This window comes from Paroedura picta, chromosome 2 (assembly GCF_049243985.1).
Source record: "Paroedura picta isolate Pp20150507F chromosome 2, Ppicta_v3.0, whole genome shotgun sequence".
In the NCBI taxonomy this organism is placed as follows: Eukaryota; Metazoa; Chordata; class Lepidosauria; order Squamata; family Gekkonidae; genus Paroedura; species Paroedura picta.
This window is the reverse complement of record NC_135370.1, coordinates 90,013,377-90,037,260: the sequence shown is the minus strand read 5'-3', so window position 1 is coordinate 90,037,260 and position 23,884 is coordinate 90,013,377. Positions and strand designations below refer to the sequence as shown.

General features: G+C 44.6%; 1 protein-coding gene across 1 annotated transcript in view; it reads right to left on the bottom strand.

Moving 5' to 3' along the window:
- Positions 1 to 23,884, bottom strand: part of SLC67A1 (solute carrier family 67 member 1) — an 88,204-nt gene that overhangs the window by 1,014 nt on the left and 63,306 nt on the right. The window contains exons 9-10 of the mRNA XM_077321535.1: positions 11,102 to 11,203; positions 3,108 to 3,228 (exon numbers count right to left, since the gene is read on the bottom strand). Coding sequence (XP_077177650.1) covers positions 3,108 to 3,228; positions 11,102 to 11,203 — 223 coding nt within the window. The remainder of the gene's footprint in view (positions 1 to 3,107; positions 3,229 to 11,101; positions 11,204 to 23,884) is intronic.

Genomic DNA, 23,884 nt, shown 5'->3' with positions numbered 1-23,884 from the left:
AGCCATGTGAATTGACTGTGGAGTTTCAAGGGGTTTCTTGGCACAGTGGGACAAGTATCCTTGGCAGTGAGCAACCCCAACAATGTTCTATACCCAAAGTTCCTCAACTTTTCTAATGATTCCACAGTTTGCTATGAATACAAATCATAAAGGTGACCAAGAATGTCATTAGAAGACATTATTCTGTAATGGAGACAGAGGAATAAGAGATGGGGTAACTCAAAGAAGGCAAACTCATAGATCACTTCAACAACATTTGTCTTCATATACCGGCAACAACCAGTACAAGGCAACTGTAAAAGATGCCATTGTATTTAATATATTTTTACTCTGGTGAATTACCAAAGCTAGGGCAGTAACTGGGAGCATCCTGTCACCTGGAAAGTTTTCTAAGAAATCCCACATTGTTTGATGAGAAAAGCAGTGAAAGAAATAACTGCACACCAAGCTTCAAAAGTTGTTCTCATGACAGGTTATTCAATGAAATGATTTCACTGGTCAATGGATGGTTTATATTTCTAAAACAGGGAGATTTGTTTAAGTAGGCCAATGGGTGGGTCAGGTAATCACAACCAGAAAAGGGTGTAGAAGCATACTAACAGCTGTGCTACTTTGGGAGTTAACCATATTGCAGTGATTGTTAGAAACTGCTTTAACAAAAGGAGTCTAAATGATTCTCACCCCCTCCAGTGATAATGCTGTCCTTAAGGTCCTTATCTAATGTTTAGCTCCTCTCCACATTCCAGGCATAACAATTTATTTTCAATACTGCTATATGCTTCAGTTCAAACTCCAGATGTCCTTTGTTACAAATACAACACAAGTTCCAGACATACCTCTGCTAGTAAACTATGACATTACACATGCCCCTGATTATGATGTTCTGTATATATACAACAGCTTGAATTTTTTTTAAATAAGGAAAGAAAGTAAATTTTCATTCCACTGAGGTGTCTGTATACTCAATACACTTTGCTCCTGAGCCATGCTGCCAATACTTTACTATTCTTAAGCAGACACTGGAAAGCTTTCTGGATTGTGAACTAATAATCTATGCAAATTCAATTTAGCACAGAGGCAAACGAACTGGCCTTCATGTGTGACCGAGGCTGGGCCTCTGGGCTCAGGAAGTGAGCAGAGCAGACTAGATTTCTCTCACAAAAGCCCTTTTCAGAAGAATCCTGGATGAGATCCAGCTGCTACTCCCCACCTCTCCCCCTAAATTTGTTCCTTTCAAAATCAGAGGTTTGTTTTGAGTAAGAACCAAAAGGGTTGAGGATGTCCAGACCTTAACTCAAACTAGCCTAGCAACTAGAAGCATAATTTTAGCTGTGATTTTAAAAATAGGCTTTAAAGAAAGAGTATCTTTGATAGAATAATCATGGGAATATCCTGAAATAAGGCAGAACTGCAGGCTGCATAGAGCTTGGATATGGACAAGGTAAGAGAAGGATTTGCACTTGTGGCATACAAACATTGTTCTTTCATCTGACAGTCACTTTGGATCTAGGAGGTAACAGCTAGAAATGCAGCTTGGAACACACTCCAAGCAGAGATTTCTCTTTCAGTCTGTTTTCAGATCTCTGGAGAACTCTTGATCTGTATCTGTTTCCAGCTGAAGCTAGAGGAGAATTCTGACCGGCACAAATAAGTGCCCAGTAAGCTGCAGCCAAAGACAACGATGAGCACCATGGCTTCGAGTGGCTGTGCATTATGGATTCTTCAGGAGAGGGAAGCATTATAGATACCTCCATGCATGTGCCTGGGGAGTGCATAAAGGCTGCTGCCCAGATCATTTAGAATCATAGAATAACAGAGTTGGAAGGGACCTCATGGGTCATCCAGTCCAACCCCCTGCACTATGCAGGACACTCACAACCCTATTGCTCATCCAGCTTGGTGTAGTGGTTAGGAGTGTGGACTTCTAATTTGGCAAGCCAGGTTTGAATCTGCGCTCCCCCACATGCAACCATCTGGGTGACCTTGGGCTCACCACAGCACTGATAAAACTGTTCTAACTAAGCAGTGCTATCAGGGCTCTCTCAGCCTCACCCACCTCACAGGGTGTCTGTTGTGGGGAGAGGAAAGGGAAGGCAACTGTAAGCCGCTCTGAGACTCGTTCGCGTAGAGAAAAGTGGCATATAAGAACCAACTCTTCTTCTTCTTCTTCTTCTTCTTCTTCTACTACTACTACTACTACTACTACTACTACACTGTACGTGCCACCCCCTTGAGCCTTCACAGAATCATCTTCTCTGTAAGATGGCTATCTAGCCTCTGTTTAAAATTTGCTGGATGCTATTCATGTAGAGGTGCAGAAAATGAAACTCCTATAAGTGGTGGAAATGATGTCAAGTCTCAAATGACTCTTTCAAGGCCAGATTCATTCACGGGTGGTTTGCCATTGCCTGACTCTAAGTAGCAATCCTGGCTTTCCTTGGTGGTCTCTCATCCAAGAACTAACCTGAGTTGCCCCTGCTTAGCTTCCTGGGCCATCCAGGTCAGGGTGCTTTCATAGGTAGGCTTCTGCAAAGGTGCATATCATGGTAGCCATGCATGAAGGCCCGATGGGGATCCTCACAAGCCACACCCCTGCCTGAATGTTGCCGAGCTACAAATCTATTGAAATTCTCCCACATGCTCCTTAGGTGCTCCAATGAAATGAGGCCCATATATTATCTAGGTGCAAGCTGAGAACACTAACTGCACATGCCATCCATGAGAGTACTCGTCTCAGGAAATGCAGCACCCTTCTAACTCTTGCTGTGCACTTGGCTTGTTAATGAATACGGGTCACTGACTTCCTTTTAGGCATCATTATAATTCAAGCTCTTTTGATGCCAGCCAGATTTTGCTCTCTTGGTGAACAGACAAGTTCAATATAGGCTACCTTTTGTTCTCAAACAAATTATGTTAGATGTGCCAACATTCTGGGACTTGGCATTTAAGATTTAGTTGGCAGAAGAAAAGTCCTCTGGCAAAGCATGAACCTCCCACTTGCCAACTCACAGATGAAAAGGAAGGCACTGAAACAGAACCAGGGAAGCATCAAACAGGTTTAGTAAGAAAATAGGAAGAAGAAAATCCAGCCCATGAGCAAGTCTTACCAGTATCAGAAGGAGGGACAGACTTGGTCAGAAGGATGTCAGTAATGATGCCTAAAGTACAGAATGCAAAAACCATGGGAAATGCAATGAGGCAGTACTGGAAGACGTTGGTCATCAGGGCCTGAAAGATGGGACAAAGAAGCAGAACATCAGAACAGCCCCAAGGAAAAACATTCTCTTCACGAATATTGCCTCACCTACCGACATGAAGAAAAACACCGTAAGCTAGATTCTTGGTTCTCATCAATGCCAATAGAGGCACAGAAAAATAACACTACACAGCAGATTCTCTGCCTGAATACATCAGTGAGCCTAAAGAAGGGTGGTAGGTGTTGCTAAATAAGAGACATCTACTGTGTTCTATAGTTCTAGCAAGCTCAGTAAAAAGGGGCAACTAGTTTTACAAGTTGAGAAGAATTCCATTAGCTAATGCATTATTATATTTTATTAGAAGAGACCAGCTGATTCTAGATAATGCTAGCTCTTAAAACTCTGCTTATTGATGTTTTACAGTAAGAGAGGCCATAGCTTCTTTCTCTGCCCAGAGCTTTGATGCACCAGAGACATTCGTACTTGGCACAATATAATCAAATTACAGATCAATCCTTAGCAGAGCTACTCAGAATTCTACTCACATCTTGCTAAATGATGTAAATAAATAAATAATGGTATGAACCTTTAGGGAGTCAGACTGTCTTGAAAGGATATATGCAAATTTGTTGTTGTTAGGTGTGAAGTCATGTCCGACCCATCGCGACCCCATGGACAATGATCCTCCAGGCCTTTTTTTACTGTTGAGAAACACCTGCAAAGTTGTTGTTGTTGTTAGGTGCGAAGTCGTGTCCGACCCATTGCGACCTCATGGACAATGATCCTCCAGGCCTTCATGTCCTCTACCATTCCCTGGAGTCCATTTAAGTTTGCACCTACTGCTTCAGTGACTCCATCCAGCCACCTCATTCTCTGTCATCCCTTTCTTCTTTTGCCCTCAATCGCTCCCAGCATTAGGCTCTTCTCCAGGGAGTCCTTCCTTCTCATGAGGTGGCCAAAGTATTTGAGTTTCATCTTCAGGATCTGGCCTTCTAAGGAGCAGTCAGGGCTGATCTCCTCTAGGACTGACCGGTTTGTTCGCCTTGCAGTCCAAGGGACTCGCAAGAGTCTTCTCCAGCACCAGAGTTCAAAAGCCTCAATTCTTTGATGCTCGGCCTTCCTTATGGTCCAACTTTCACAGCCATACATTGCAACTGGGAAGACCATAGCCTTGACTAGACGCACTTTTGTTGGCAGGGTGATGTCTCTGCTTTTTAGGATGCTGTCTAGATTTGCCATAGCTTTCCTCCCCAGGAGCAAGCATCTTTTAATTTCTTTGCTGCAGTCCCCATCTGCAGTAATCTTGGAGCCCAGGAAAATAAAATCTGTCACTACCTCCATTTCTTCCTCATCTATTTGCCAGAAATGAATGTAATTAGCAAGTTGGGGATTTTTTACACCACAAATGATTTCCCTGATGATTATTACGTAAACAAAAGCATTGATCTCCAGGGAACTAATTTCTGTACTTGTAATTGCGGGAGAGTGTGAGTCCCCAACTGGGAACTGGGAACCCTGTCTGCAGCAAAGGCATAGTGAGCTGGGTTTAGAAGGACAATCGTCTTACTGGACAATACAGAAAGAGGCAGCCAGTCAGGTATCCCAGCCCCAAGTCATTTAGGGCCTTAAAAGTAAATAGCAGCAACCTGAATCGTGCAGGGCAATAGACAGGCAGTCAGAGAACATCTTTTAACACAGGAGAGATACAGCTTCTGTATCTAGTCCCCTGGCTGTCACCTTTTGAGCCAGATAAAGCTTCCAGACACTTTCCCAATGCAGGCATACCCTTTTACTATTGTACAGCATCTCCCTGAGAAATACTTTACTCATTGCATCATATCATCTGCCTTAAAAAAAATCCCAACAGGTTCTTGCTTGTTAATAATGATAAGGTGGGGTGGGGGAGGAGAGTAAAACTAGCTGAGAAGAATTGGTAAATACTGACTGACAAATACTGAATGCACATCCTGGACACAAATGGATGATCACCAATACAGAATAGAACAATAATATCATAGAACTGGAAGGGACCTCATCTACTCCAACCCCCTGCAGAATGCAGGAGATTCACAACTACCTGCCCACCTATAGTGACCCCAATTTTATGTCCAGATGATGCTCTCCCCCACAAAAAAACCAGAATCCCTGAGCAGTCTGGCCTGGAGGAAATTTGGCTCCCGAACCCAAAGTGGTGATTGGCATTTCCCTGGGCATAGAAGAAAGGGCCACAAGAGCCAATCATGGGCACAATTCTTTCAGCCCACCCACTTACAATCTATCTAAGTTCACATAATTAGCATTCCTGTCAGATGGCTATCTAGCCTCTGCTTAAAACCTCCACGGAAAGAGAGCCCACCCCCACCCAAGAAAACCTGTAACACTAAGGAACAACTCTATCAGGAACTTCTTCAGGATGTTAAGCCAAAAATTCTTTTGCATTAATTTGGGCAACAGAAAACAACTCTGCTCCATCCTGTATGTCAGTGGTCCCCAACCTGTGGGCTGCGGCCTGGTGCCGGGCCGCGAAGGCCATGGCACCGGGCCGCGGTTCCCTCTCCCCCCCCCGCAGTAAAAATCTTCCCAGGCCACAAGCTTGCGGGTCGGGAAGCTTCTTACTGCGGGAGGGGGGGAAGAGGGAATCAGGGCCGCACCTGCGCACATGATCCATGCACGGCTGAAATTGTGCGAAAGTGCCGCGCACGCGCAGTTTCGGCCACGCATGCGCGATGCTTGGGTGCGGCATGCGCGATGCGCTGGTGCGGCCGTGCATGCACGATGCGCGGGCGGGCCAGATGCCCTGCCGGTCCCCAGCCTAAAAATGGTTGGGGACCACTGCTGTATGTGACAGCCCTTCAAGTACTTGGAAGATGGCTATATCACCTCTTAGTCATCTTCTCTCTAGGCTAAACAGACCAAGCTCCCTCAACCTCTCCTCATATATCGTGGTCTCCAAACCCCTCACCATTTTTGTTTCCCTCCTCCTGTATAGAAATAGTAGCCAGGAAAAATAAAAATAGGCAAAGGCAATACAAGGGCAAGTGGCTGGCACTGTCCAACAGGGCAGCTCTGCCTGCCTCACTCATTCAGTCTGCAATTCCACCTATCGTTCATCTATGTAAGAATGCTTTGCAAAGAAACTTATGTAAAAATAGGTTTAAATGCTTCTGTGAATAAGAAAAAGATGGTAGGGCAATGCCTTCACAGTCAAATGATGCTGCTTCCCCTCTTCATTGTGTTTGTTCTTAGACCTTGAATATGTGTGGTGTAGCAGAGCACCAGATAAGAAGACCCCAGTTCATAATCATAACCAGCCATGAAGCTCATTGGGTGGCCATTCATGCTCTCTCCCCCGAACCGTCTTCGAAGGGTTGATCAGAGGATAAAGTGGAGGCATGGGGAATTATGTCTGTCACAATGAGTTCCCCCAAGGACGTGTAGGATAAATGGGAAAAGTTATAAGTGGGGGAAAATTCCAGCAAATCTGGAACTACTTCAAATGAAATATTTATGTACGTACTGTATGAGTACTTAGGACACAACTAAGAAAATATTCACTCATGATACACCATGCCCGAAGTTTGCATTTTGTTTTTCTTAAATTCTTGTCATTCACATATAAAGAAGTGGATATCAAGAGAAATATCAAAGGCCCTCCCCTATTGCTTGTATTTTTAAGAGGCAAATGGCTAAAAGTCCCTACAGGCATCATTGTTACATGGCAAGTAAAGACTGCCTTTTTGTACCTCAGTGTTATAGCAGAGTGCAATTATGATGTAGCCCTCCAGCCAAGGGGAGGAGGCCCTAATCAGGATCCATCCAGACTCAAGAAAGCAAGCCTGTCAACTGAGGAAATGAAACTAGAAACATGGACTGGAGCTGGAATATGACCAGACCATCGGATTTCAGGAAAAGGTACTTGGCTGAACTCTGGCTAACTGTGTTTTGAGAGTTGAGGCATTCTCCTAATTGCTTCTCTCTATCCTCTCTCTTTTTTCTTCATTAAGAACCCAAACTTTTGCAGGGTTTCTTTTCAGACCAACTGATTTCTCTGTTAATTTCAGCTCAGTGTGCTCTGGAAGAGGAAGTGTTTAGTACAAAACTGTAACTTGAGATCATTGTTCAGTTTCCTCGTCACAGAAAATCTCCCAGCACATAAAAAGCTTTTAATGTCAGCGGATCTGTAAACTGCAGGCTTAGTTCAGACAGGGCCTTTCCTGATGATCAGGCCAAGTTGCGTCAAGAAAGACAGCTTTTCCCTAGAAAGAGCTCCAACACATAAACCACCCCCAGAGGATGTTATTTTCTCGGCAGCTCTTTGAACAGTCAGTTTTTAAATACGTTTGTCTTGCCAACAGGGCTGCAGCTGCATTTTCTTATGAATAGCCAGCACAGGAAACAACTTCTGGTTCCTTTCCTACAAGGCCTTTGTGACTTGGATATCCCATAAATTTGTTAACAAAAAATTAAGGTGGGCGCTGAACCATTTTTGGGGGAGAAAACTTTCTCCAGATACAGTGGATCCATTTGGACTCAGAAGTCTTTCATCCTTCCTGCCTTTACTTGCACTGATTTCTACCTCTATGTCTGAGTTTCAGTAAAAACAATTTGCCATGATTTAACCCAAAAAGAGCCTCTTGGGGCGCAGAGTGGTAATGCAGCAGACATGCAGTAAGAAGCTCTGCCCATGAGGCTGGGAGTTCAATCCCAGCAGCCGGCTCAAGGTTGACTCAGCCTTCCATCCTTCCGAGGTCGGTAAAATGAGTACCCAGCTTGCTGGGGGGTAAACGGTAATGACTGGGGAAGGCACTGGCAAACCACCCTGTATTGAGTCTGCCATGAAAACGCTGGAGAGCGTCACCCCAAGGCTCAGACATGACTCGGTGCTTGCACAGGGGATACCTTTACCTTTACCTAACCCAAAAAGGCAAAATCTGTTTAATGCTAAATCCCATGCATAGGGTTGGAATGGAGCTTGCAGAAGCAATTCCCCTTTTCTCATGAGGTCCCTATCAAACTTCCACTGAAAAGCCCTGATGAGGGTCAAGAAGGACTCCCCAGAGCAAAGTGGCATGCAGCATGAAGGGGACTGCAGGAAGGAGGAGACAACAGGCTGAGCAGAGCTCATGCAAGAATGAGGAGAATGATTTTGGCCTATTCTTTATTTTTGCAGCAGCCTCCTGCAATGCTGCATGGCATACTGCTGCAGAGAATGTGACCTTCAGCAAGTGCTTCTGGAAGTGGTTGTTGGAGGAACCAAAAGTGGCACACATAACTTTCTTCAAATCAGAGTTACCAGCATCCAGGTAGGGCCAGGAGATCTCTTGGAATTACAAGAGATTGCCAGACAGAGATCAGTTCCCCTGGAGAAAAGGGCTGCTTTGGAGGGTAGACTCCAGAAATATCTCAACCTAGAGTTAGCAATCCTATTTGCTGCAAACTTCATTGTTTAAAGTGGATTTATAAACAATGGCTTGTAGTTCCTGATAACCAGAATTGCTTGATTCTAATGAAGCCTACAGTTGTCACAATCTGGTATAAGAATGTACACTGAAGAAGGAACCCATGAGACAATTGTGCATTGCTGAATAAATGCAGAAGATCATCAAACCAGAGCCAGAGTACTGTGGTTAAATGTACTCCCACTACTACAGTATTAGCAAACAGTACAAGTTGGATTGCTCTTTTCAATTGGTGGCTTTTTAATGAGGTCTCTCTCTCGACACATTTTGAACTAACTGAACAATGCTATTCAAAGTGCTCTGATGTAAACTATTTTAAAATTATTGTCTTTGTAAGATTTGTATTTTAACAATTTTTGAATATTCCTAGGCCTTTCCACAACTTACCTCTCTCCCTGCTAATGCAAGCTTCTGTAAAATTCTTTCTGGGAAGTACAAATTAGTTCATTCTTCTTGTCTGCCCTAGTCATTCAAAGACTGCTGTTAAGACTCCGGATGGCCCAGAAGTCTGGTAGACATTTTCTGAGGGCCAAACTTGACATGAGTTTAAAATATGCCATGAGGGCCTGACACTCTTGTTAAGCTCTTTCTCCATGCCTTTTCAAGTGCTAAAATGTTCATGAGTGTATGCGTGCATGCACACACACAGCACGTGAAAAGTGCCACAGATTACATCCCTGGAGTCTGTCATGTCTAGTTTGGCCTTTGGTCTTAACAGCAACACCCTTGGGTGAGAATGCATATTGTATGAACTGAGGATTCTAGAGAAGATGTGAGAATTTTCATCCTGGGCATCAAATCAACCTGCACAAGAACAACAATCTCAGCCCCACAATGACTGCTCAGTGAACTTCTTCGGAGAGAATGATTCAGTTTTTCTACAATTCTCTTAGCTTCTGTCGCAATAGACAGATGGGTGCATGCCACAGATGGTTTTTTAGAATTCTGGAGCCAGGGGCTTTTTGTCATCTTGCTGCTGACCTTTTCTAATCTAGATTCCAATACTATGGGTCTGCAACCAACCAACCACCATGCAGCACCTGCTCCAACTGAAAATGATGAAAGACAATTGGCACAACATTGTAATTCTTACCTCATAAGATCATCATTTCCCCAAGAATGACATTATTGTGTCTGGACATGATGGTGTGGTCTGGAGCTCTATGCAGATTGATCCTGAATGAACTGGTGCTGTTTTATAAGCTCAAACAAATTAATTCCTATCGGCTTTCAAATAAGCATTTTAAGCCAGCTCTGGCTCTGTTTTGATATTTGGTAGAGTAATATATTCTTCAGAATTTAGAAAACAGAATGGTAATGTCAAACAAAAAAACAAATGTGTCTGGATTTTTGTATTCTATTTAGGTTCAGAAAACTCACCAAGGTCTGGTTAACTCATGCCTGTTCAGCAACTGATAACTGCATCACCAATGGATGACTGTTGCACATGAGAACTAAAACTAACACTATATGGGGAAATATTTTAGATATATCATCTCAAATTTCCTCACACCCAATATATAATATACATGTATTGGATCCAGACTAAATGCTTCTGCGGGGCAAGGATTTTCACTAAGACCTTTACCTCATGGGAGGCATTGTGCTGCACTGCCACCCAGTTTTTGGCTCAGGGCAGGTTGCCTCACCTCCTCCCAGCTCCACACGGGGAAGCATTTGGCCTGCTGCACCCCACATGCCCCAGATAGTGATCCCGCACAGCAGCCAGCACAGCGAGGCTCCATCGCGCTGCGGGGTGGCGTGGGCCTTAAGTTAAAAAAAAAAGTGCTCTTGTGTAACAACACAATATAGTGTTCTTAAAACAAACAAAAAATGTGCCTGGCAGCTCTGTCACACTGCGCAGTACGGCAAAGCTGCCTGGACATTTATTTTGTCCTTCTGGGATGCCATACTTGGGCGTGGATGAGGAGGAGCCAGGATGGCCCGATTTTTCTGCAGACACATGGCCCAGGCATGACATAGGCCCCATTGACCCCCAGGGCAAAAAAGGGAATGCAGATTTATCATGGGGCAAATGAGGGCCTAATTTGGGCCAGGCCTGAGCGCCAGTGTCATACGGAAAAGGGAATTAGCCCCATGAATGGCCAAGCAGTGAGTCAGGCCAAATTCCTGATGTGGAAATAGTTTCACAAAAGGCAATTTCCCTATCTCTTCCCATCTCATGTCAGCCACAAATGCTACCCAAAATCTTGCTCTTGGAGGAGAGCAAGATTCCAGCAGGCATTTTTGGCTGCCACAGGCAGAGGTGAAACAGAGATGACCCGTCAGCCAAAGATATGTTCTACAGGCAGAGGTGAGGCAGAAAAATCATGAATGGAAATTCTTGCACCCCTGGAAACATTGTTCTGAATCCAACACTAACCCTGCAAGTTGTCAAGTCTTCTACAATAGCATAATCAACGGTAACCTACTATGAAAACTTACCATAGCAAGGCCCACTCCACTGAAGACGAAAACACTCAGCATAAGCAAGGTCCGATCTGTATAGCGGCTAGTTAATTGTCCAATTACAAGACCCTGAAAAATCTTTGAAAAAAGAAGAGAACAGATACAGATGGAATCAAATATTCAAGTTATTTAAAGGTTAAAATATAGGCAAGAACTGAAAACCAGTGCTATATCTAAGGTGGCTTCCTTATAGACATTTCACATCACATTCTCCATCAAACAGCAGTGTGTTTTGGTGGGCTTCTACATGACATTATTGTTCAGTTGCCCACCTTTCTCATTTATCTTGGTTTTCCTGTATTTTCCTAAACATGCTTTGGGTCACTCTTTCCTGGAATATCATACTCAAAGCAGGTTTGGGTTCTCTGCCCATGTCATGTCCTCTTTCACTTCCTCCTGCACATGGCTTGTCCCCCCTGCCTTGGCTGAGCTTTTTGCCTTTTTTAAAATTAGTAGTAGGTATATTGCCATAGAAGCATTACATTGGTATGACATAATTACTGGTGGCAGACAAAAGGGGTGCAGTGGAAAGAATGGAGGCACTGCTGACCCCTGCATATAGAAGTGCCATTTGTGGGATAATTGCCTTTGTGGGGAAGCATCCTGTAGTGGTGGTGGTGGTGGAAAGTGCTGCCAAGTCATAGCCAACTTATGGCAACCCCAAAGGGTTTTCAAGGCAAGAGACTAATAGCCATGGTTTGCCATTGCCTGCTCCTATGACTGTTACCAAACTGAAAAGTGACTATATTTATATTCTTGCCTTCACTTTCCCTTTTGGTACATGGGGCTGAGGACTTCAGGAAACTGATAAAAGCCTAACAAATCATTAGACACAAGTACTGAGAAGCAGGTGGCTCTTCACCAAGATATTCTATTTTCTCCTTCAGTGATTCTAAATGGATGTTCATAAGGGTAAGTGTGTGTATGAAAGTCCTTAGAGTGGACGGAGGGGGCATTTTTGAGCAGAGACATGACAGGTAAGAAAAGGATTAAGCATTCTCCTTATTCCTGTTCCTCCATTCTGCAAATCAGCTTATTCGCTAAATTCTTTCAGAACTTTTCAGAATTTTGTTATATGCATTTGCAAGAAACGTTTAGCTAGACTTCAAATGCCTTAAGGCTCAGTCTGTCTTTCTTTCTTTCTTTCTTTCTTTCTTTCTTTCTTTCTTTCTTTCTTTCTTTCTTTCTTTCTTTCTTTCTTTCTTTCTTTCTTTCTTTCTTTCTTTCTTTCTTTCTTTCTTTCTTTCTTGCCTGTGCTCTTGGCAAGCCAAGTGTCTAAAACAGCAGCCAATTTTCTGCAATAAAATGCATGTCAATCAATACCAAAGAGGCAATAAAACAACATCTGGCACATTAAGACACTTCAAAAAGGCCAGTAGCAGAAGAATCAATAACATAGCACAATAGCATCCCCCACCCCCCCAAAAAAAACCTCCACAGTTCAAGATACAGATATTACAACTGGGAGAAATGAGGAATTGGGAGAGATCAGTGCAAGCTTTTTTCTCCAGAGATGAACTTTAAAAAAGAAGTTCTGCTGCTTTAGATAAGGTTGTAGCTTTGAGCAGTATTGTGATGGCAACCACATGTATTAAGTCTTTTTGAACTATTTGGAGGAACAGCAACATATAAGTAAAGCATAATATCAAATGCACACACCTCTCCTGTGGGGTGTACCATTTCATTAAATGTTAATCATAATGTTTTGAGTTTAGTTACACAGACACCCCCCTTCCAAGATCCCTAGACAGACACTCTAGTCTGAATGGATACTACTGTTCAAAGGACAAATCCCTTGCTAGTCAAACCTGAGATGGCTGAGATGATGTAAAGGACAGCTGAGGCCATGGGAAACTTCCTGGTTGTTCCCGCCTGTGCTTGTTGCATGGAAGTCTGCATTGCCACAGTTTCTGGATGATGTAATCAGTGACTGATGAGAAACACAACTCCCCTCTTGTGTGTCTACATATTTTTGTGAGCCTTCTTTTTTTGTTGTTAAGTTTAATTACATTTGGAGCACTAAAATAAATTCTTGGAAGTTGTACACTCCTCTGCCATATTATACTAGCAAATTCTTCTTATCCAGCTATGGTTATTAGAGGAGCGGGAGTGCTAAATAGTGAACAGCAGCAGGGCATGTCTACATTTTGTGGACTTTCCAGGTTATTTTATACACACAGAGATGCAAATGACGCCTATAAAGTGTCTGTGGACTATACATTCTTGCGCCCCCATACTGCTAATGAAATGAAGATGGCAGCGTATTTATCTGACCACAGCAGACCCATTCCCTTCTGCTTCTTGTTGCACATACAGAGGATACTGAACTTTTGTGAATGGGATCCCAGAAAAGGCCCCGGGGCAATCGTACCCCATCTCTGAGTAATGGTGCAGAGAGAACTTTCCATGGCAGGGCAGCCCATGCGGTCTGAAGCTGGGTGCCTGTATATACATCTGGTGGAAGGAGTAGGAGGGGGAGGTGTCATAGTGGGCCCTTGGCACACTGCAGATCTCTGCATGGACAAAATGTAATGCGGAAAGGAGCCCAGTGGCACAAGTAGCTGGCGATGAAGAATATGGAAATGCTCCCAAAATCAAGGCTTGTGAACAGAGTGGGTGAGGATCCAGGGCCAACACTTCCTACTCCATGCCCAGACTTGGAGGCTGTGGCTGTGGGCAGAGTGGCTTCAAGAACGACAATGAACAGGGGAGAAGAGGCTTCAAGGCAGTTGTGATGGGAATGAGGCAACGCTGTCCTGTGGTTGCAACTCTTCTGACCAGTGTTGAATCTCCTAATGGGGGTCAGGCACAGGGGACATGCAGACCCAGAAGAAAATCAATATCCCAAAGCCTAGAGGATCTCTGCCATTCATGCCAGTCTTGATTTTCAGGCTCTAGCGGTGTAATGCACCCACCACAGATCGAATTGATCCATCATATTTCCCTCTAGCTATCTATTTTTGTGGCAACATGAAAAATGGCTAAGGTATATTCATTACCTTCCCATGGCTGCAGAGAGGTTTCTACTGATCTGCTTTACCATCATGTTCCAGACCAATGGGAATTCAATCCAGTTTTTAAAAATGCTAAAAAAGAGAAAGAAAAGCAGATGGAAGTAGGAAAACAGAAGTAAGAAAACAGAAAAGGTATGACATAAAGAATATACTAGGTGCAAACTTAAATGGACTCCGGGGAATGGTAGAGGACAGGAAGGCCTGGAGGATCATTGTCCATGGGGTCGCGATGGGTCGGACACGACTTCGCACATAACAACAACAACAAAGAATATACCCCTTTTAAATATTAAGGGAAGTGGTCAAGGAATCAAGAAGACCCCCTTCATCCCAAATAAGCTAGACACAGGGGAAAAAAAAATACACTTATCCCTAATTTTACAAGCCGTGTCCTGATTCATAATAGAAAACCAGGTGCCTCTAATTTCTGGATCCTGCCTGGCACTATTACCCAGGGTGCTGCTAAATGTGGACCTCTGATCTAGCTAAAAAGTTCTTGTGCTCCTTTGACTCATGCTGACCGGCAGCCACTTTCGAAATAGTACTTGGGAGTGAAATATCTTCCACCACTCAATAGCACTTGCAGAAGAGCAGGAACCAAGGCTTTCTCAGCTGGTGGAGCTCCAGGGTTACATCCACACAGTGTCATTTCTGCCCTCAATACATCTTTCCCTAATCTGCAGGCAAAGCATATTAGCATGTGTCTGAAAAAGAATGGTACACATTTCCCTATCCTGCAAATCTCCACTCATCTTGGCAGCATTTCCCCACTATCAGCCTCTCATGGGTACAATCTTCCCAACATTTTATCCTGTGTGCTATTGTGGTGCTACATTATTGCTACATTATTGCTTGCAACATATATTTCTGTTCCAAAGTTTAGACCTTAGAATTGTAGATATAAGAGGGAAAGTGCAAGCAATTATTTTTTGATTGGCTGAAAAACAAAGGGGAGGAGAAGCTGCAAGACAGCAGGTGGAATGGCATGTCATAGAAACATAGAGTTGGAAATATTTCTCTGAGGTGGCTATCTAGCCTCTGCTTAAAAACTTCCAAGGATGGAGAACCCACCACTTCCTGAGGAAGCCTGCTCCACTGAGGAACTGCTCTAACTGTCTTCCGGATGTTTAGCCTAAAGTTCTTTTGAATTAATTTCATCCCTTTGGTTCTGGTCCTACCCTCCGGGGCAACAGAAAACAACTCTGTTCCATCCTCTATGTTAGCGGTCGCCAACCTGTGGGCCGCGGACCACATGTGGTCCGTCAACTAATTGGAGGTGGGCCGCGAAGGATGCCTTCCTCCCCCCCCCCGGCCCTTTACAACACATTTCGGGTGTCATTGTCTCCCATCACTCCCAGATGGGACTATCTCGTTGCAGAGAAACAAGCTCAGGGTTCCCATTGATTTGTCATTGTCATGAGTTAAAATTTCCATTAAAATAAAATGTTCCTTATGTTCATTGTTGTGGTGTGTCTGTATCTTATTTAAACATTACCATAGCGATCAGAGAGCGTTAGGGCAGTGGTTGAGAGTAGAGGAGTAAACTACCCCCCCCCCCACCAGGCCTCAGTAAAATTGTCAAGCGTTGAGTGGTCCCCGGTGATAAAAAGGTTGGGGACCACTGCTGTATGTGACAGCCCCTCAAGTACTTGAAGATGGCTATATCACCTCTTAATGTCTTTGCTGATATTGTGAAATAGCATTACAACCATTTATTGCTATTTATCTATTTAAAATTCTAATAGAGCCATCAGAACACTATAGCATATGCATGAACAAGCCCCCCCCCGAGGTTGCTGAGTCACCACATCATCCATAACAACCATACCCAAAGAGCCAATGTGGAGATGCTGCAAAGCATACATGGAAAAATCAGAGAAAAATCACATGAAAGTGTGCAGAAAAGCACTATTTGTGCAAGTGGCATTGTCAAATGCATGCCTTTGCATTTGCAGTGGCAGTTGAAGCAAGGTGGAGAATCTTTGGCATATGGAACAACCATAGTCTGCTTTTGTCCATACTAGCCATTCAGCATCCCTGACCCACACTGTTCAGTTGTTGTCTCTCAGGCCTCTACAGTCACCTGGTGGGGGTGGGGGTGGTAGATGGGTTGCATCTCTCTCCTCACTGAATCACAACTAAGTGGTTGAATTCTTTTGGCCTCAGGTGACAGAGAAGGTGCTATAGTTAAGCAAGGTCAGGCAATCTCCAGTGGTGGGCTGAGGGGGGGGGAATGGACAGCCAGCTGCCACCCCCATTTTCTTGTTCTCATGACTGCCATCCTCATGCCTTTCTCTGCCTCATCCTCCCCCTAAGCAGCTAATCCTTTTCTCCTCAGACTTTTCCAGGTGTCTCAAGAGTTCAAGAAGTGTTGTTAGGTATGTGTGTCCTTGTTAGGTATATGTGTGATGCATGGCAAATGTGGAGTGCAGACGATTTCCTCTGATTTCTGGGAAGAACATTAAATTCATTTGGTTTCGTCACTGTTATGATGACTACAGTTGGCTACACAGTACAATTACTGGAGTGGGGGTGGGCGAGGAATCTCCTGTATCGAATTAGTGTTCAGGAATCCCTGAATACCATACACCACATTCTTTGGGATGGATATACCTTCTTAGTACATAGCAAAGGGCAAATGGGAAACTGCCAGGCAAAAGTAGAGCTGACACCTTTATTTTTCTACCACACTGTCCTCACAGTGGCCTACAATACGATGACTCACAATAAAATGTAATTGCATATAGTATCACAATTTCTCTGGTGCAGGAGAAGACTCCTGAATGGAGTCACTGAAGCAGTCGGTGCAAGCTTAAATGGACTCCGGGGAATGGTAGAGGACAGGAAGGCCTGGAGGATCATTGTCCATGGGTTCTCAGTGGGTCGGACATGACTTCGCAACTAACAACAACATAACAATCAGAACCCAGTTAAAGATCCCCACCAAATTAAGTTCTCTGTCATTGTATCTCGTAACAGAAATGTTTGGGTTCATTGAATTCTGCTTGTTTTAGCCATGAAAAAGCCATTTGGATAAAAAAGTAGACAACTTTCTCACAAACTACCAATGTCACAGGAGGCCTCATTAGCCTTCTAAATAAGATCTCACTAACCAAAAGGATTTATCAAGCTCCTAGCTTCATAGGAACTCAAAAGAAATTATGAGGTGAACTCTCAAACAGCTTATAAATTTAAATCCATACCACCTGACACTAACTGGAAAAGGAAAAGGAAATAGGTGAGAGTGCTACAGCAAAACCATAGAACAATTACCACATCATGCCCAAACCTTGGCCTATGGGCCATGTTGGCTTAATTCTATGCCATTATGTGGGATGAGACAGAATAATGTCTGTTCAGAATCAGGCTGGACATGTTCTAACACATACTCTGGAACCATCATTAGTACAATGTGACAAGTAATTTGTGATTCCTTTTCATGGAGGGTGGTTAAGTAGCACCAAGTGTATTAAGCACTTCTTTAGAAGTGAGCGCTTTCCAGTTCATGTCATGGGACCTCTAAGCGTTGCTATAAAGGACAGGTCTAGCCAGGTTGAACTGAAAGCTCCTCTGAATCATCCAGCAGGGATTACATTAAGGGGTGGAGGTTGCACCAGTGGCCAGATATTTTATGAGCTCAGAGTCACTGACTCAGCACAGCAGCATACGCCCCAAACGTGTATATTTCAGTTGCAGTCTGTGTTACCCAGACCTTGCTAAAAGATCCACATAAGGACAGCTCCAGATTTTGGATATCTTGAACAGCTCCTTAGGACTGTGAAAGATGTGCTGTGAGCCTTTTTTGCCAAGTATAACTTCAGCCCACACTCTTTTCCCACCTAAGCTTTGTGTTATGATTGTTTATTGTTATACTGTGTTGTGTTTGGTTGCAATTGTTGGTTATTGGTGTACATGTTCTACAGACTGTTTTATGTATGGTTCTCTGTTATAATGTAAACCGCCCTGAGCCTCCGGGGAGGGCGGTATAAAAGTATGATAAATAAATAAATAAATAAATAAATAAGCCGGTCTCAGGAGGCAATAATAATAGTGTCTTCATTCTAATATAAGGACTTGGGTGTCATGAAGAGCAGCATTCCTCAGTGCACGCTTTTTCTGCTCATAATGAACACACACAATTAGCTAATAATAACAACGTCACTGGCAGAAGATTTAAAGAATATACAAAAATAATTATAATAATGCCTAGTGTGTGTGTGTGTGTATGCATATGCATTGTCTGGTCAAGTTGCAGCAGGTTATGGCAATCCCATAGGGTTTCCAAGGCAAGTGACTAAGCATTGCCCTCCTCTGCAAAGTCTTCATTGGTGGTCTTCCATCTAAGTACCAAACTTGTATAGCTTCCAAGAGCCGGCAAGTTTAAACAATGCTAAATGCTAATTGGCGCTGTGGAGTGGTAGGTGAATTTCCTCCAGGCCAGGCTGAATTCTGGAGATTTTTGGTGGGGGATCACTTGGGCATGAAATTGGGATCCTGGCGGGTGGGCAGGTAGTTGTGAATTTCTTGCATTTGTGCAGGGGGGTGGATTAGATAACCCTAGAGGTCTCTTCCAACTCTATGATTCTACTGTACTATTCTACATCCCAATACTTCATGTTAATATTTATAGGAGAAAAACACATGCAAACACTCAAAGTGAGAGTAAATCTCATTCTCTTCTCCCAAGCTGGCCCCTCTGGTCTCATGCTCCTACTGGGAGAGTGGCTTAGGGGTGAATACATGAAACTGCCTTAGACTGCTTCAGACTATTCGTTGTTCAAAATAAGCATTGTCTATTTAGACTGGCAGCAGATATCCAGGGTTTGAGGTGGAGGTCTTTCTAATCATCTATATACTGATCCTTTTAACATCAGATGCCGGGGTTCGCATTTAGGTTCCCTGGCACGTCAAACAGATGCTCTATCAGTGAGCAATAATCTATGCTTTTGTGGATTTGTAATCCTTCTTCTTTTCTTACATTTTCATAATGTTTTGCAAAGTCCATGTTTTCAGGAGAATGTACCCTAGCCGTGCGTAGCCATATTGTATGGATTTTTAAATCTGCATGGTGGAGCTGCCCATGAGAGTTAGATATATGACAGGGTTTCCACTAAAAGTTCAAAATCTTAGCGTTACTTCATACTAGAATGCAGCTTATATCAGTCATACACTAAGGTGACCAGATTTCCATAAAGGTACACTATTGACAGGTGGGGCAATCCCCTCCTCCCTTCCAGACGGGCGGGAAGGGGCGCTCAGCCTCCCCTCCTCCTCCATCCCCCGTCTCCTGTGACGGCTGGGTGCAGCTCCCCCTCCTGGGATGGATGTCCTCAACACGTTTCCTCGGGAGTAAGCACCCCAGACCTCTCCCCCATCCCAGGCTGGGATGCAAAAGCTGGCCGAGTCTGGGGCCAGGAGATGAGAGCTTTCCCTTCCAACCTCCCCCCTCCCCAATCTCTATGTTAATTTTGCTGTGTTCCCCCCCCCCCGACGTACCTTGCCAGCCTGTCCCTCTCCCTCTCCCTCTCCCTCTCCCTCTCCCTCTCCCTCTCCCTCTCCCTCTCCCTCTCCCTCTCCCTCTCCCTCTCCCTCTCCCTCTCCCTCTCCCTCTCCCTCTCCCTCTCCCTCTCCCTCTCCCTCTGCAGCTGCTGCCATCGGGCTCCCTTCCCCCTCCCTTCCAGACGTGGGGGGTGCTGGGGAATGGCTTGTGGTGCCTCTGGATGCTTTGCAGAGCACATGGTGGGGGTGGGGGATGGGGGTGGGGGAGGGAGTGCGCACCCAACGGCCTCTGTGGCCTGCTTGCCTCTCACCCGCCCGACTATCTGCAGCTGCATCCCTGGGTGGCAGCAAGGTGGCGGAGTCAGGTAAGGATGGCAGCGGTGACTCCCCAGTGGAGGTCCTCTGGCTGCCAAAGTGCACGGGAGGGAGGCGACGGCGGAGGTAGGCCTAGCGCTCCGGCAACAGTGGCTGATTAGTCAAGTGGCACCCAGGCCCCACAGCCCCCTCGCTGCCCGGTGTAGATGGATCAGCCTCTTGTATCTCCCTTGCCTCCCTTGCCGTGTGCGTCCCCTCGCCCACACTGTGCCTCTCTGCCTGCAGCAAAAATCGGGATTTTTGGAAAATGGTCCGGGATGCGGGACCAATCCTGAATTGTCAGGGCTGTCCCGTGAAACCCGGGATGTCTGGTAAACGTTATCATACACTGACTTCCCCGCATATAAAGCATAAAGGTCAGATAACTGTAAGGATGTAAGAAACATGGGCTGGGAATCTATGGCAAACCAAAATTGCCTGGCATGTGCCCTTTCAAAATGCGCATCTGACCTTGACAAAATGCTGTAGGAAACCTAACCTCAGTATAATACCAGTGTGTGAGGCAAGGCACCCCTCTCTGCCTACATGGCTCTTATCATCTTCTAGGCCAAAGTAAGGAATGGGATAATTTTCTCATCATGAGAGCTTGTGAGTCATAGGATGGGAGGGGGGAGTCTGGAGTGATGAGGTAATCTTCTAGATCAGCCTTGCTCAACTTTTTTACCATTGAAAACTCCCTGAAATACTCTTCAGCCTTCCAGAAACCCCAGAAGCGGTACAATTGTACAGAAACACATGCCCATTTGGGACCCCTCTTACCCCTTCCAGGCACATCATTGGAGATTTGGGGAGGTGTGAGTGTGTTGACATGACAAATATACGTAAAAAATTAATGCACTCACACCCTTCCAGGACCATCAAGAAACCCAGAGAAAGCCTGTTCTGGTGGGTTCTAGCAAGAACACATCCCGATTGCTTGGTTACCATTGCCTGGTCTCACAGCCAAAAATTATAACTGAGCTAAGGACTGTGAAAGAAAGACTAGTTTGGGTTCTGATAGACTATGATCTGCTTATTTGTAAATGGATGGCAACACAGAGAATGATTCAACTGTGACCTTTGCTTTCATGACTGCAAGTTTGTGCCATTTAATTCAGATCTTGATTTGTGTTGGATAGGCTAGCTTTACTTGTTTTCTGTGCTGCGTGATTTCAGAGTTGTGTAATTGCCAATAGATAGACTTAATAAGAATTATTCACTAAACTTTATATATATCCTTAACCCTATTTTGCTCCCTCATATATTTGGGAAACAGCCTGCTGGGGGGAGACTGTCTGGGGCCCAGTCCGTCCAGGTCTACCCTGATTGGCCCTCCCCCTCCAGCTCCCACCCTCCCTCCTTGCCTGCTAGAAGCCTTGTGGCTGCGGCCTCCATTGTCACCCATGAGGAGAGAAGCAGCAGCATGGCTTTGCGGCCTGCAGGTACACTCCTGCTGGGAGGGATCCGAGGGGGGAGTTTGCAGCCTCCCTGTGGGGTGCGAAGCCCTGTTGCTGCCGGCGGTGTGGAGGGGGGGGGGCTTTCCACTCCCTTTAGCCTGGGAAGTGCTCTCGGTGCAGCCAAAGGGAGCCGGGGGTGGTGGCGGCTTTCCACTCCCTTTAGACCAGGGGTAGTCAAACTGCGGCCCTCCAGATGTCCATGGACTACAATTCCCAGAAGCCCCTGCCAGCGAATGCTGGCAGGGGCTTCTGGGAATTGTAGTTCATGGACATCTGGAGGGCCGCAGTTTGACTACCCCTGCTTTAGACCGCTTTGCGGGCCAAAGGGAGCTGCGGCTACCCTCTCACACCCTCCTGCCTGCTGCCCCTTTCACAGCCCATTTTTAAAAATGGGCTTTGATATTAGTATATTTATAAAAGGACTATTTTCTTATACATACCTGCTCTGGAAACCCATGGATGCCTTGATAGTGTAATAGCAGCACCCATATTGCTAATGCAAAAAGTGAAGTGGCTTTCAGCAATCCCTACCATAACTCTAAGGCAGCCTTTGTCAACTTTTTTTTTACCATTGAGAAACCCCTGAAACAATCTTCAGGCTTCAAGAAACCCCGGAAGTGGAACAATTGATCAGAATATGGTTGGGAAGCCTAGCTGTGTGCATGCCCACCTGGGGCACATCCCCAGCCCACCCCCTCCAGGCCCGTCATTGGCCATTCTGCGAGGGGAGGGTGGGTCAACATGACCATGTATGGTCATATCACCTGATAAATGTTTAACAAATTTTAAAAATATATTTTAATGAATTAACCCCCACCCATTCAGGAAACCCTTCCAGGGCCATGAAGAAACCCCAGGGCTTCACAAAGTCTGCTCCAAGAGGTGGGAGGGAAGCTGATGATGGTATGCGAGAGAGGCTTGCCTAAGGCCATGATTGGGGTGGATTTTCAGCCCTGGACTTCCTGCCACTTTCAGCTCTTAAGCAGTGCAGCACACTGCAACTCCTTGACATAGGGAAAGTACAGAAAATTGAACACAGATTACATATCACTCAAACAGGTGATATAGTTAAGATTTCAAAATTAGCAAGGACTCATTTTTATGGTTTCTTCTGAAGCTTTCTGGATAGCTTTATCAAAGAGAATACCTGGCTGAGGAGGTGGATTTTTTATTTATAGTCTGCCATTCTCACTGAGACTCAAGGAAGATTACAAAATTTCAGTGTTACTACTACAGTGTAAAATTAACTTTTAAAAATGCATCCAGAATGACATAGCTTTTAAACATTTTGTTTCTATATTTTTAAGCCTTCTTTATGTATGCTAAACTGTTCCCTTCCCTCCCCCAGGGTGGGGAGGGGAATAACCTGGGTACCTGCACATTTTCCCAAGCAGGAATAGAGGCAGCTTGGTTGTGTGTGTTTGTTTCCACCCCCCACCCCCACCCCCCGAAGAAAATGGCAGGGGAGGAAAGGATTAAAGTTCAAAATTTAAGTATATATATTTAACTATATTTTAATTGTTTAAATGTTTTGATATCTTTATTTTTGCTGCTGGGTGGACCATGATATGGTGGAAAAGCAGAATACAATATATATTTTAAATAAAACAGTAAAGTTTCCCTCTATCCAAATGCTGTTCACCTTGACAAAACAATCCCCAAGACTGCATTTGCAAAATAAAAAGTCTTTCAAAATAAACATGGGCAGTGCAAAACACAGTCTGAGTCCAGTGGAATCTTTTAAGAAGAGCAAAGTTTTATCCCGGGTATGAGCTTTTGTGTGCATGCTCACTTCTTCAGATACATGTAGCTGAAACATAACTTGAAAAGTAGTGGTAAAATATTAATCGTGGAACTTGCCATTTGTGCAAACACTCTGGAATGTTACCACATTGGAAGCACTGGAATGAAATCATGAGTGAAAACTGAGATGAAACACATTTGGTTTGCTCATCAAAATTACTTGTTTTGTAGGCAAATACTTCTACAGCTTTGCATACATGAATTGAAGGCTAGGCAATTTCTGGGGCCGTTCCGCATCCGTCCAAAATAGCACAATGGTTACAAATTGAAATCGCTACAGTTTTGCCGTTATGCACAATGTCATTGACAATCTGCAACACTCCTGAAACTGATCTGCAAAAAGCGCTTCATTGTAGCGCTTTCAGGGAAATCCCAAAAAGTGGATTCACCCTCCATAAAGCGCTACACTCCTGCAACCAATCTGCAACACTAGCGGAAAATTTCTGTGCGTTACGATTGTTGCGGTTTCCGCAAAGTCCCTCCCCCTGGCTCTCTCCTCTGATCTTCCGGCAAAGCGATCGCCATTTTTTTTCTCCGTGCGAGCGGAGATCAACGCACCGGCAAGCCTTCGTTTACCCAGAGAGGCTTCCCCGGCTGCAGTCCCTCTGTTTAAAGTCACCAAGCACAAGCAA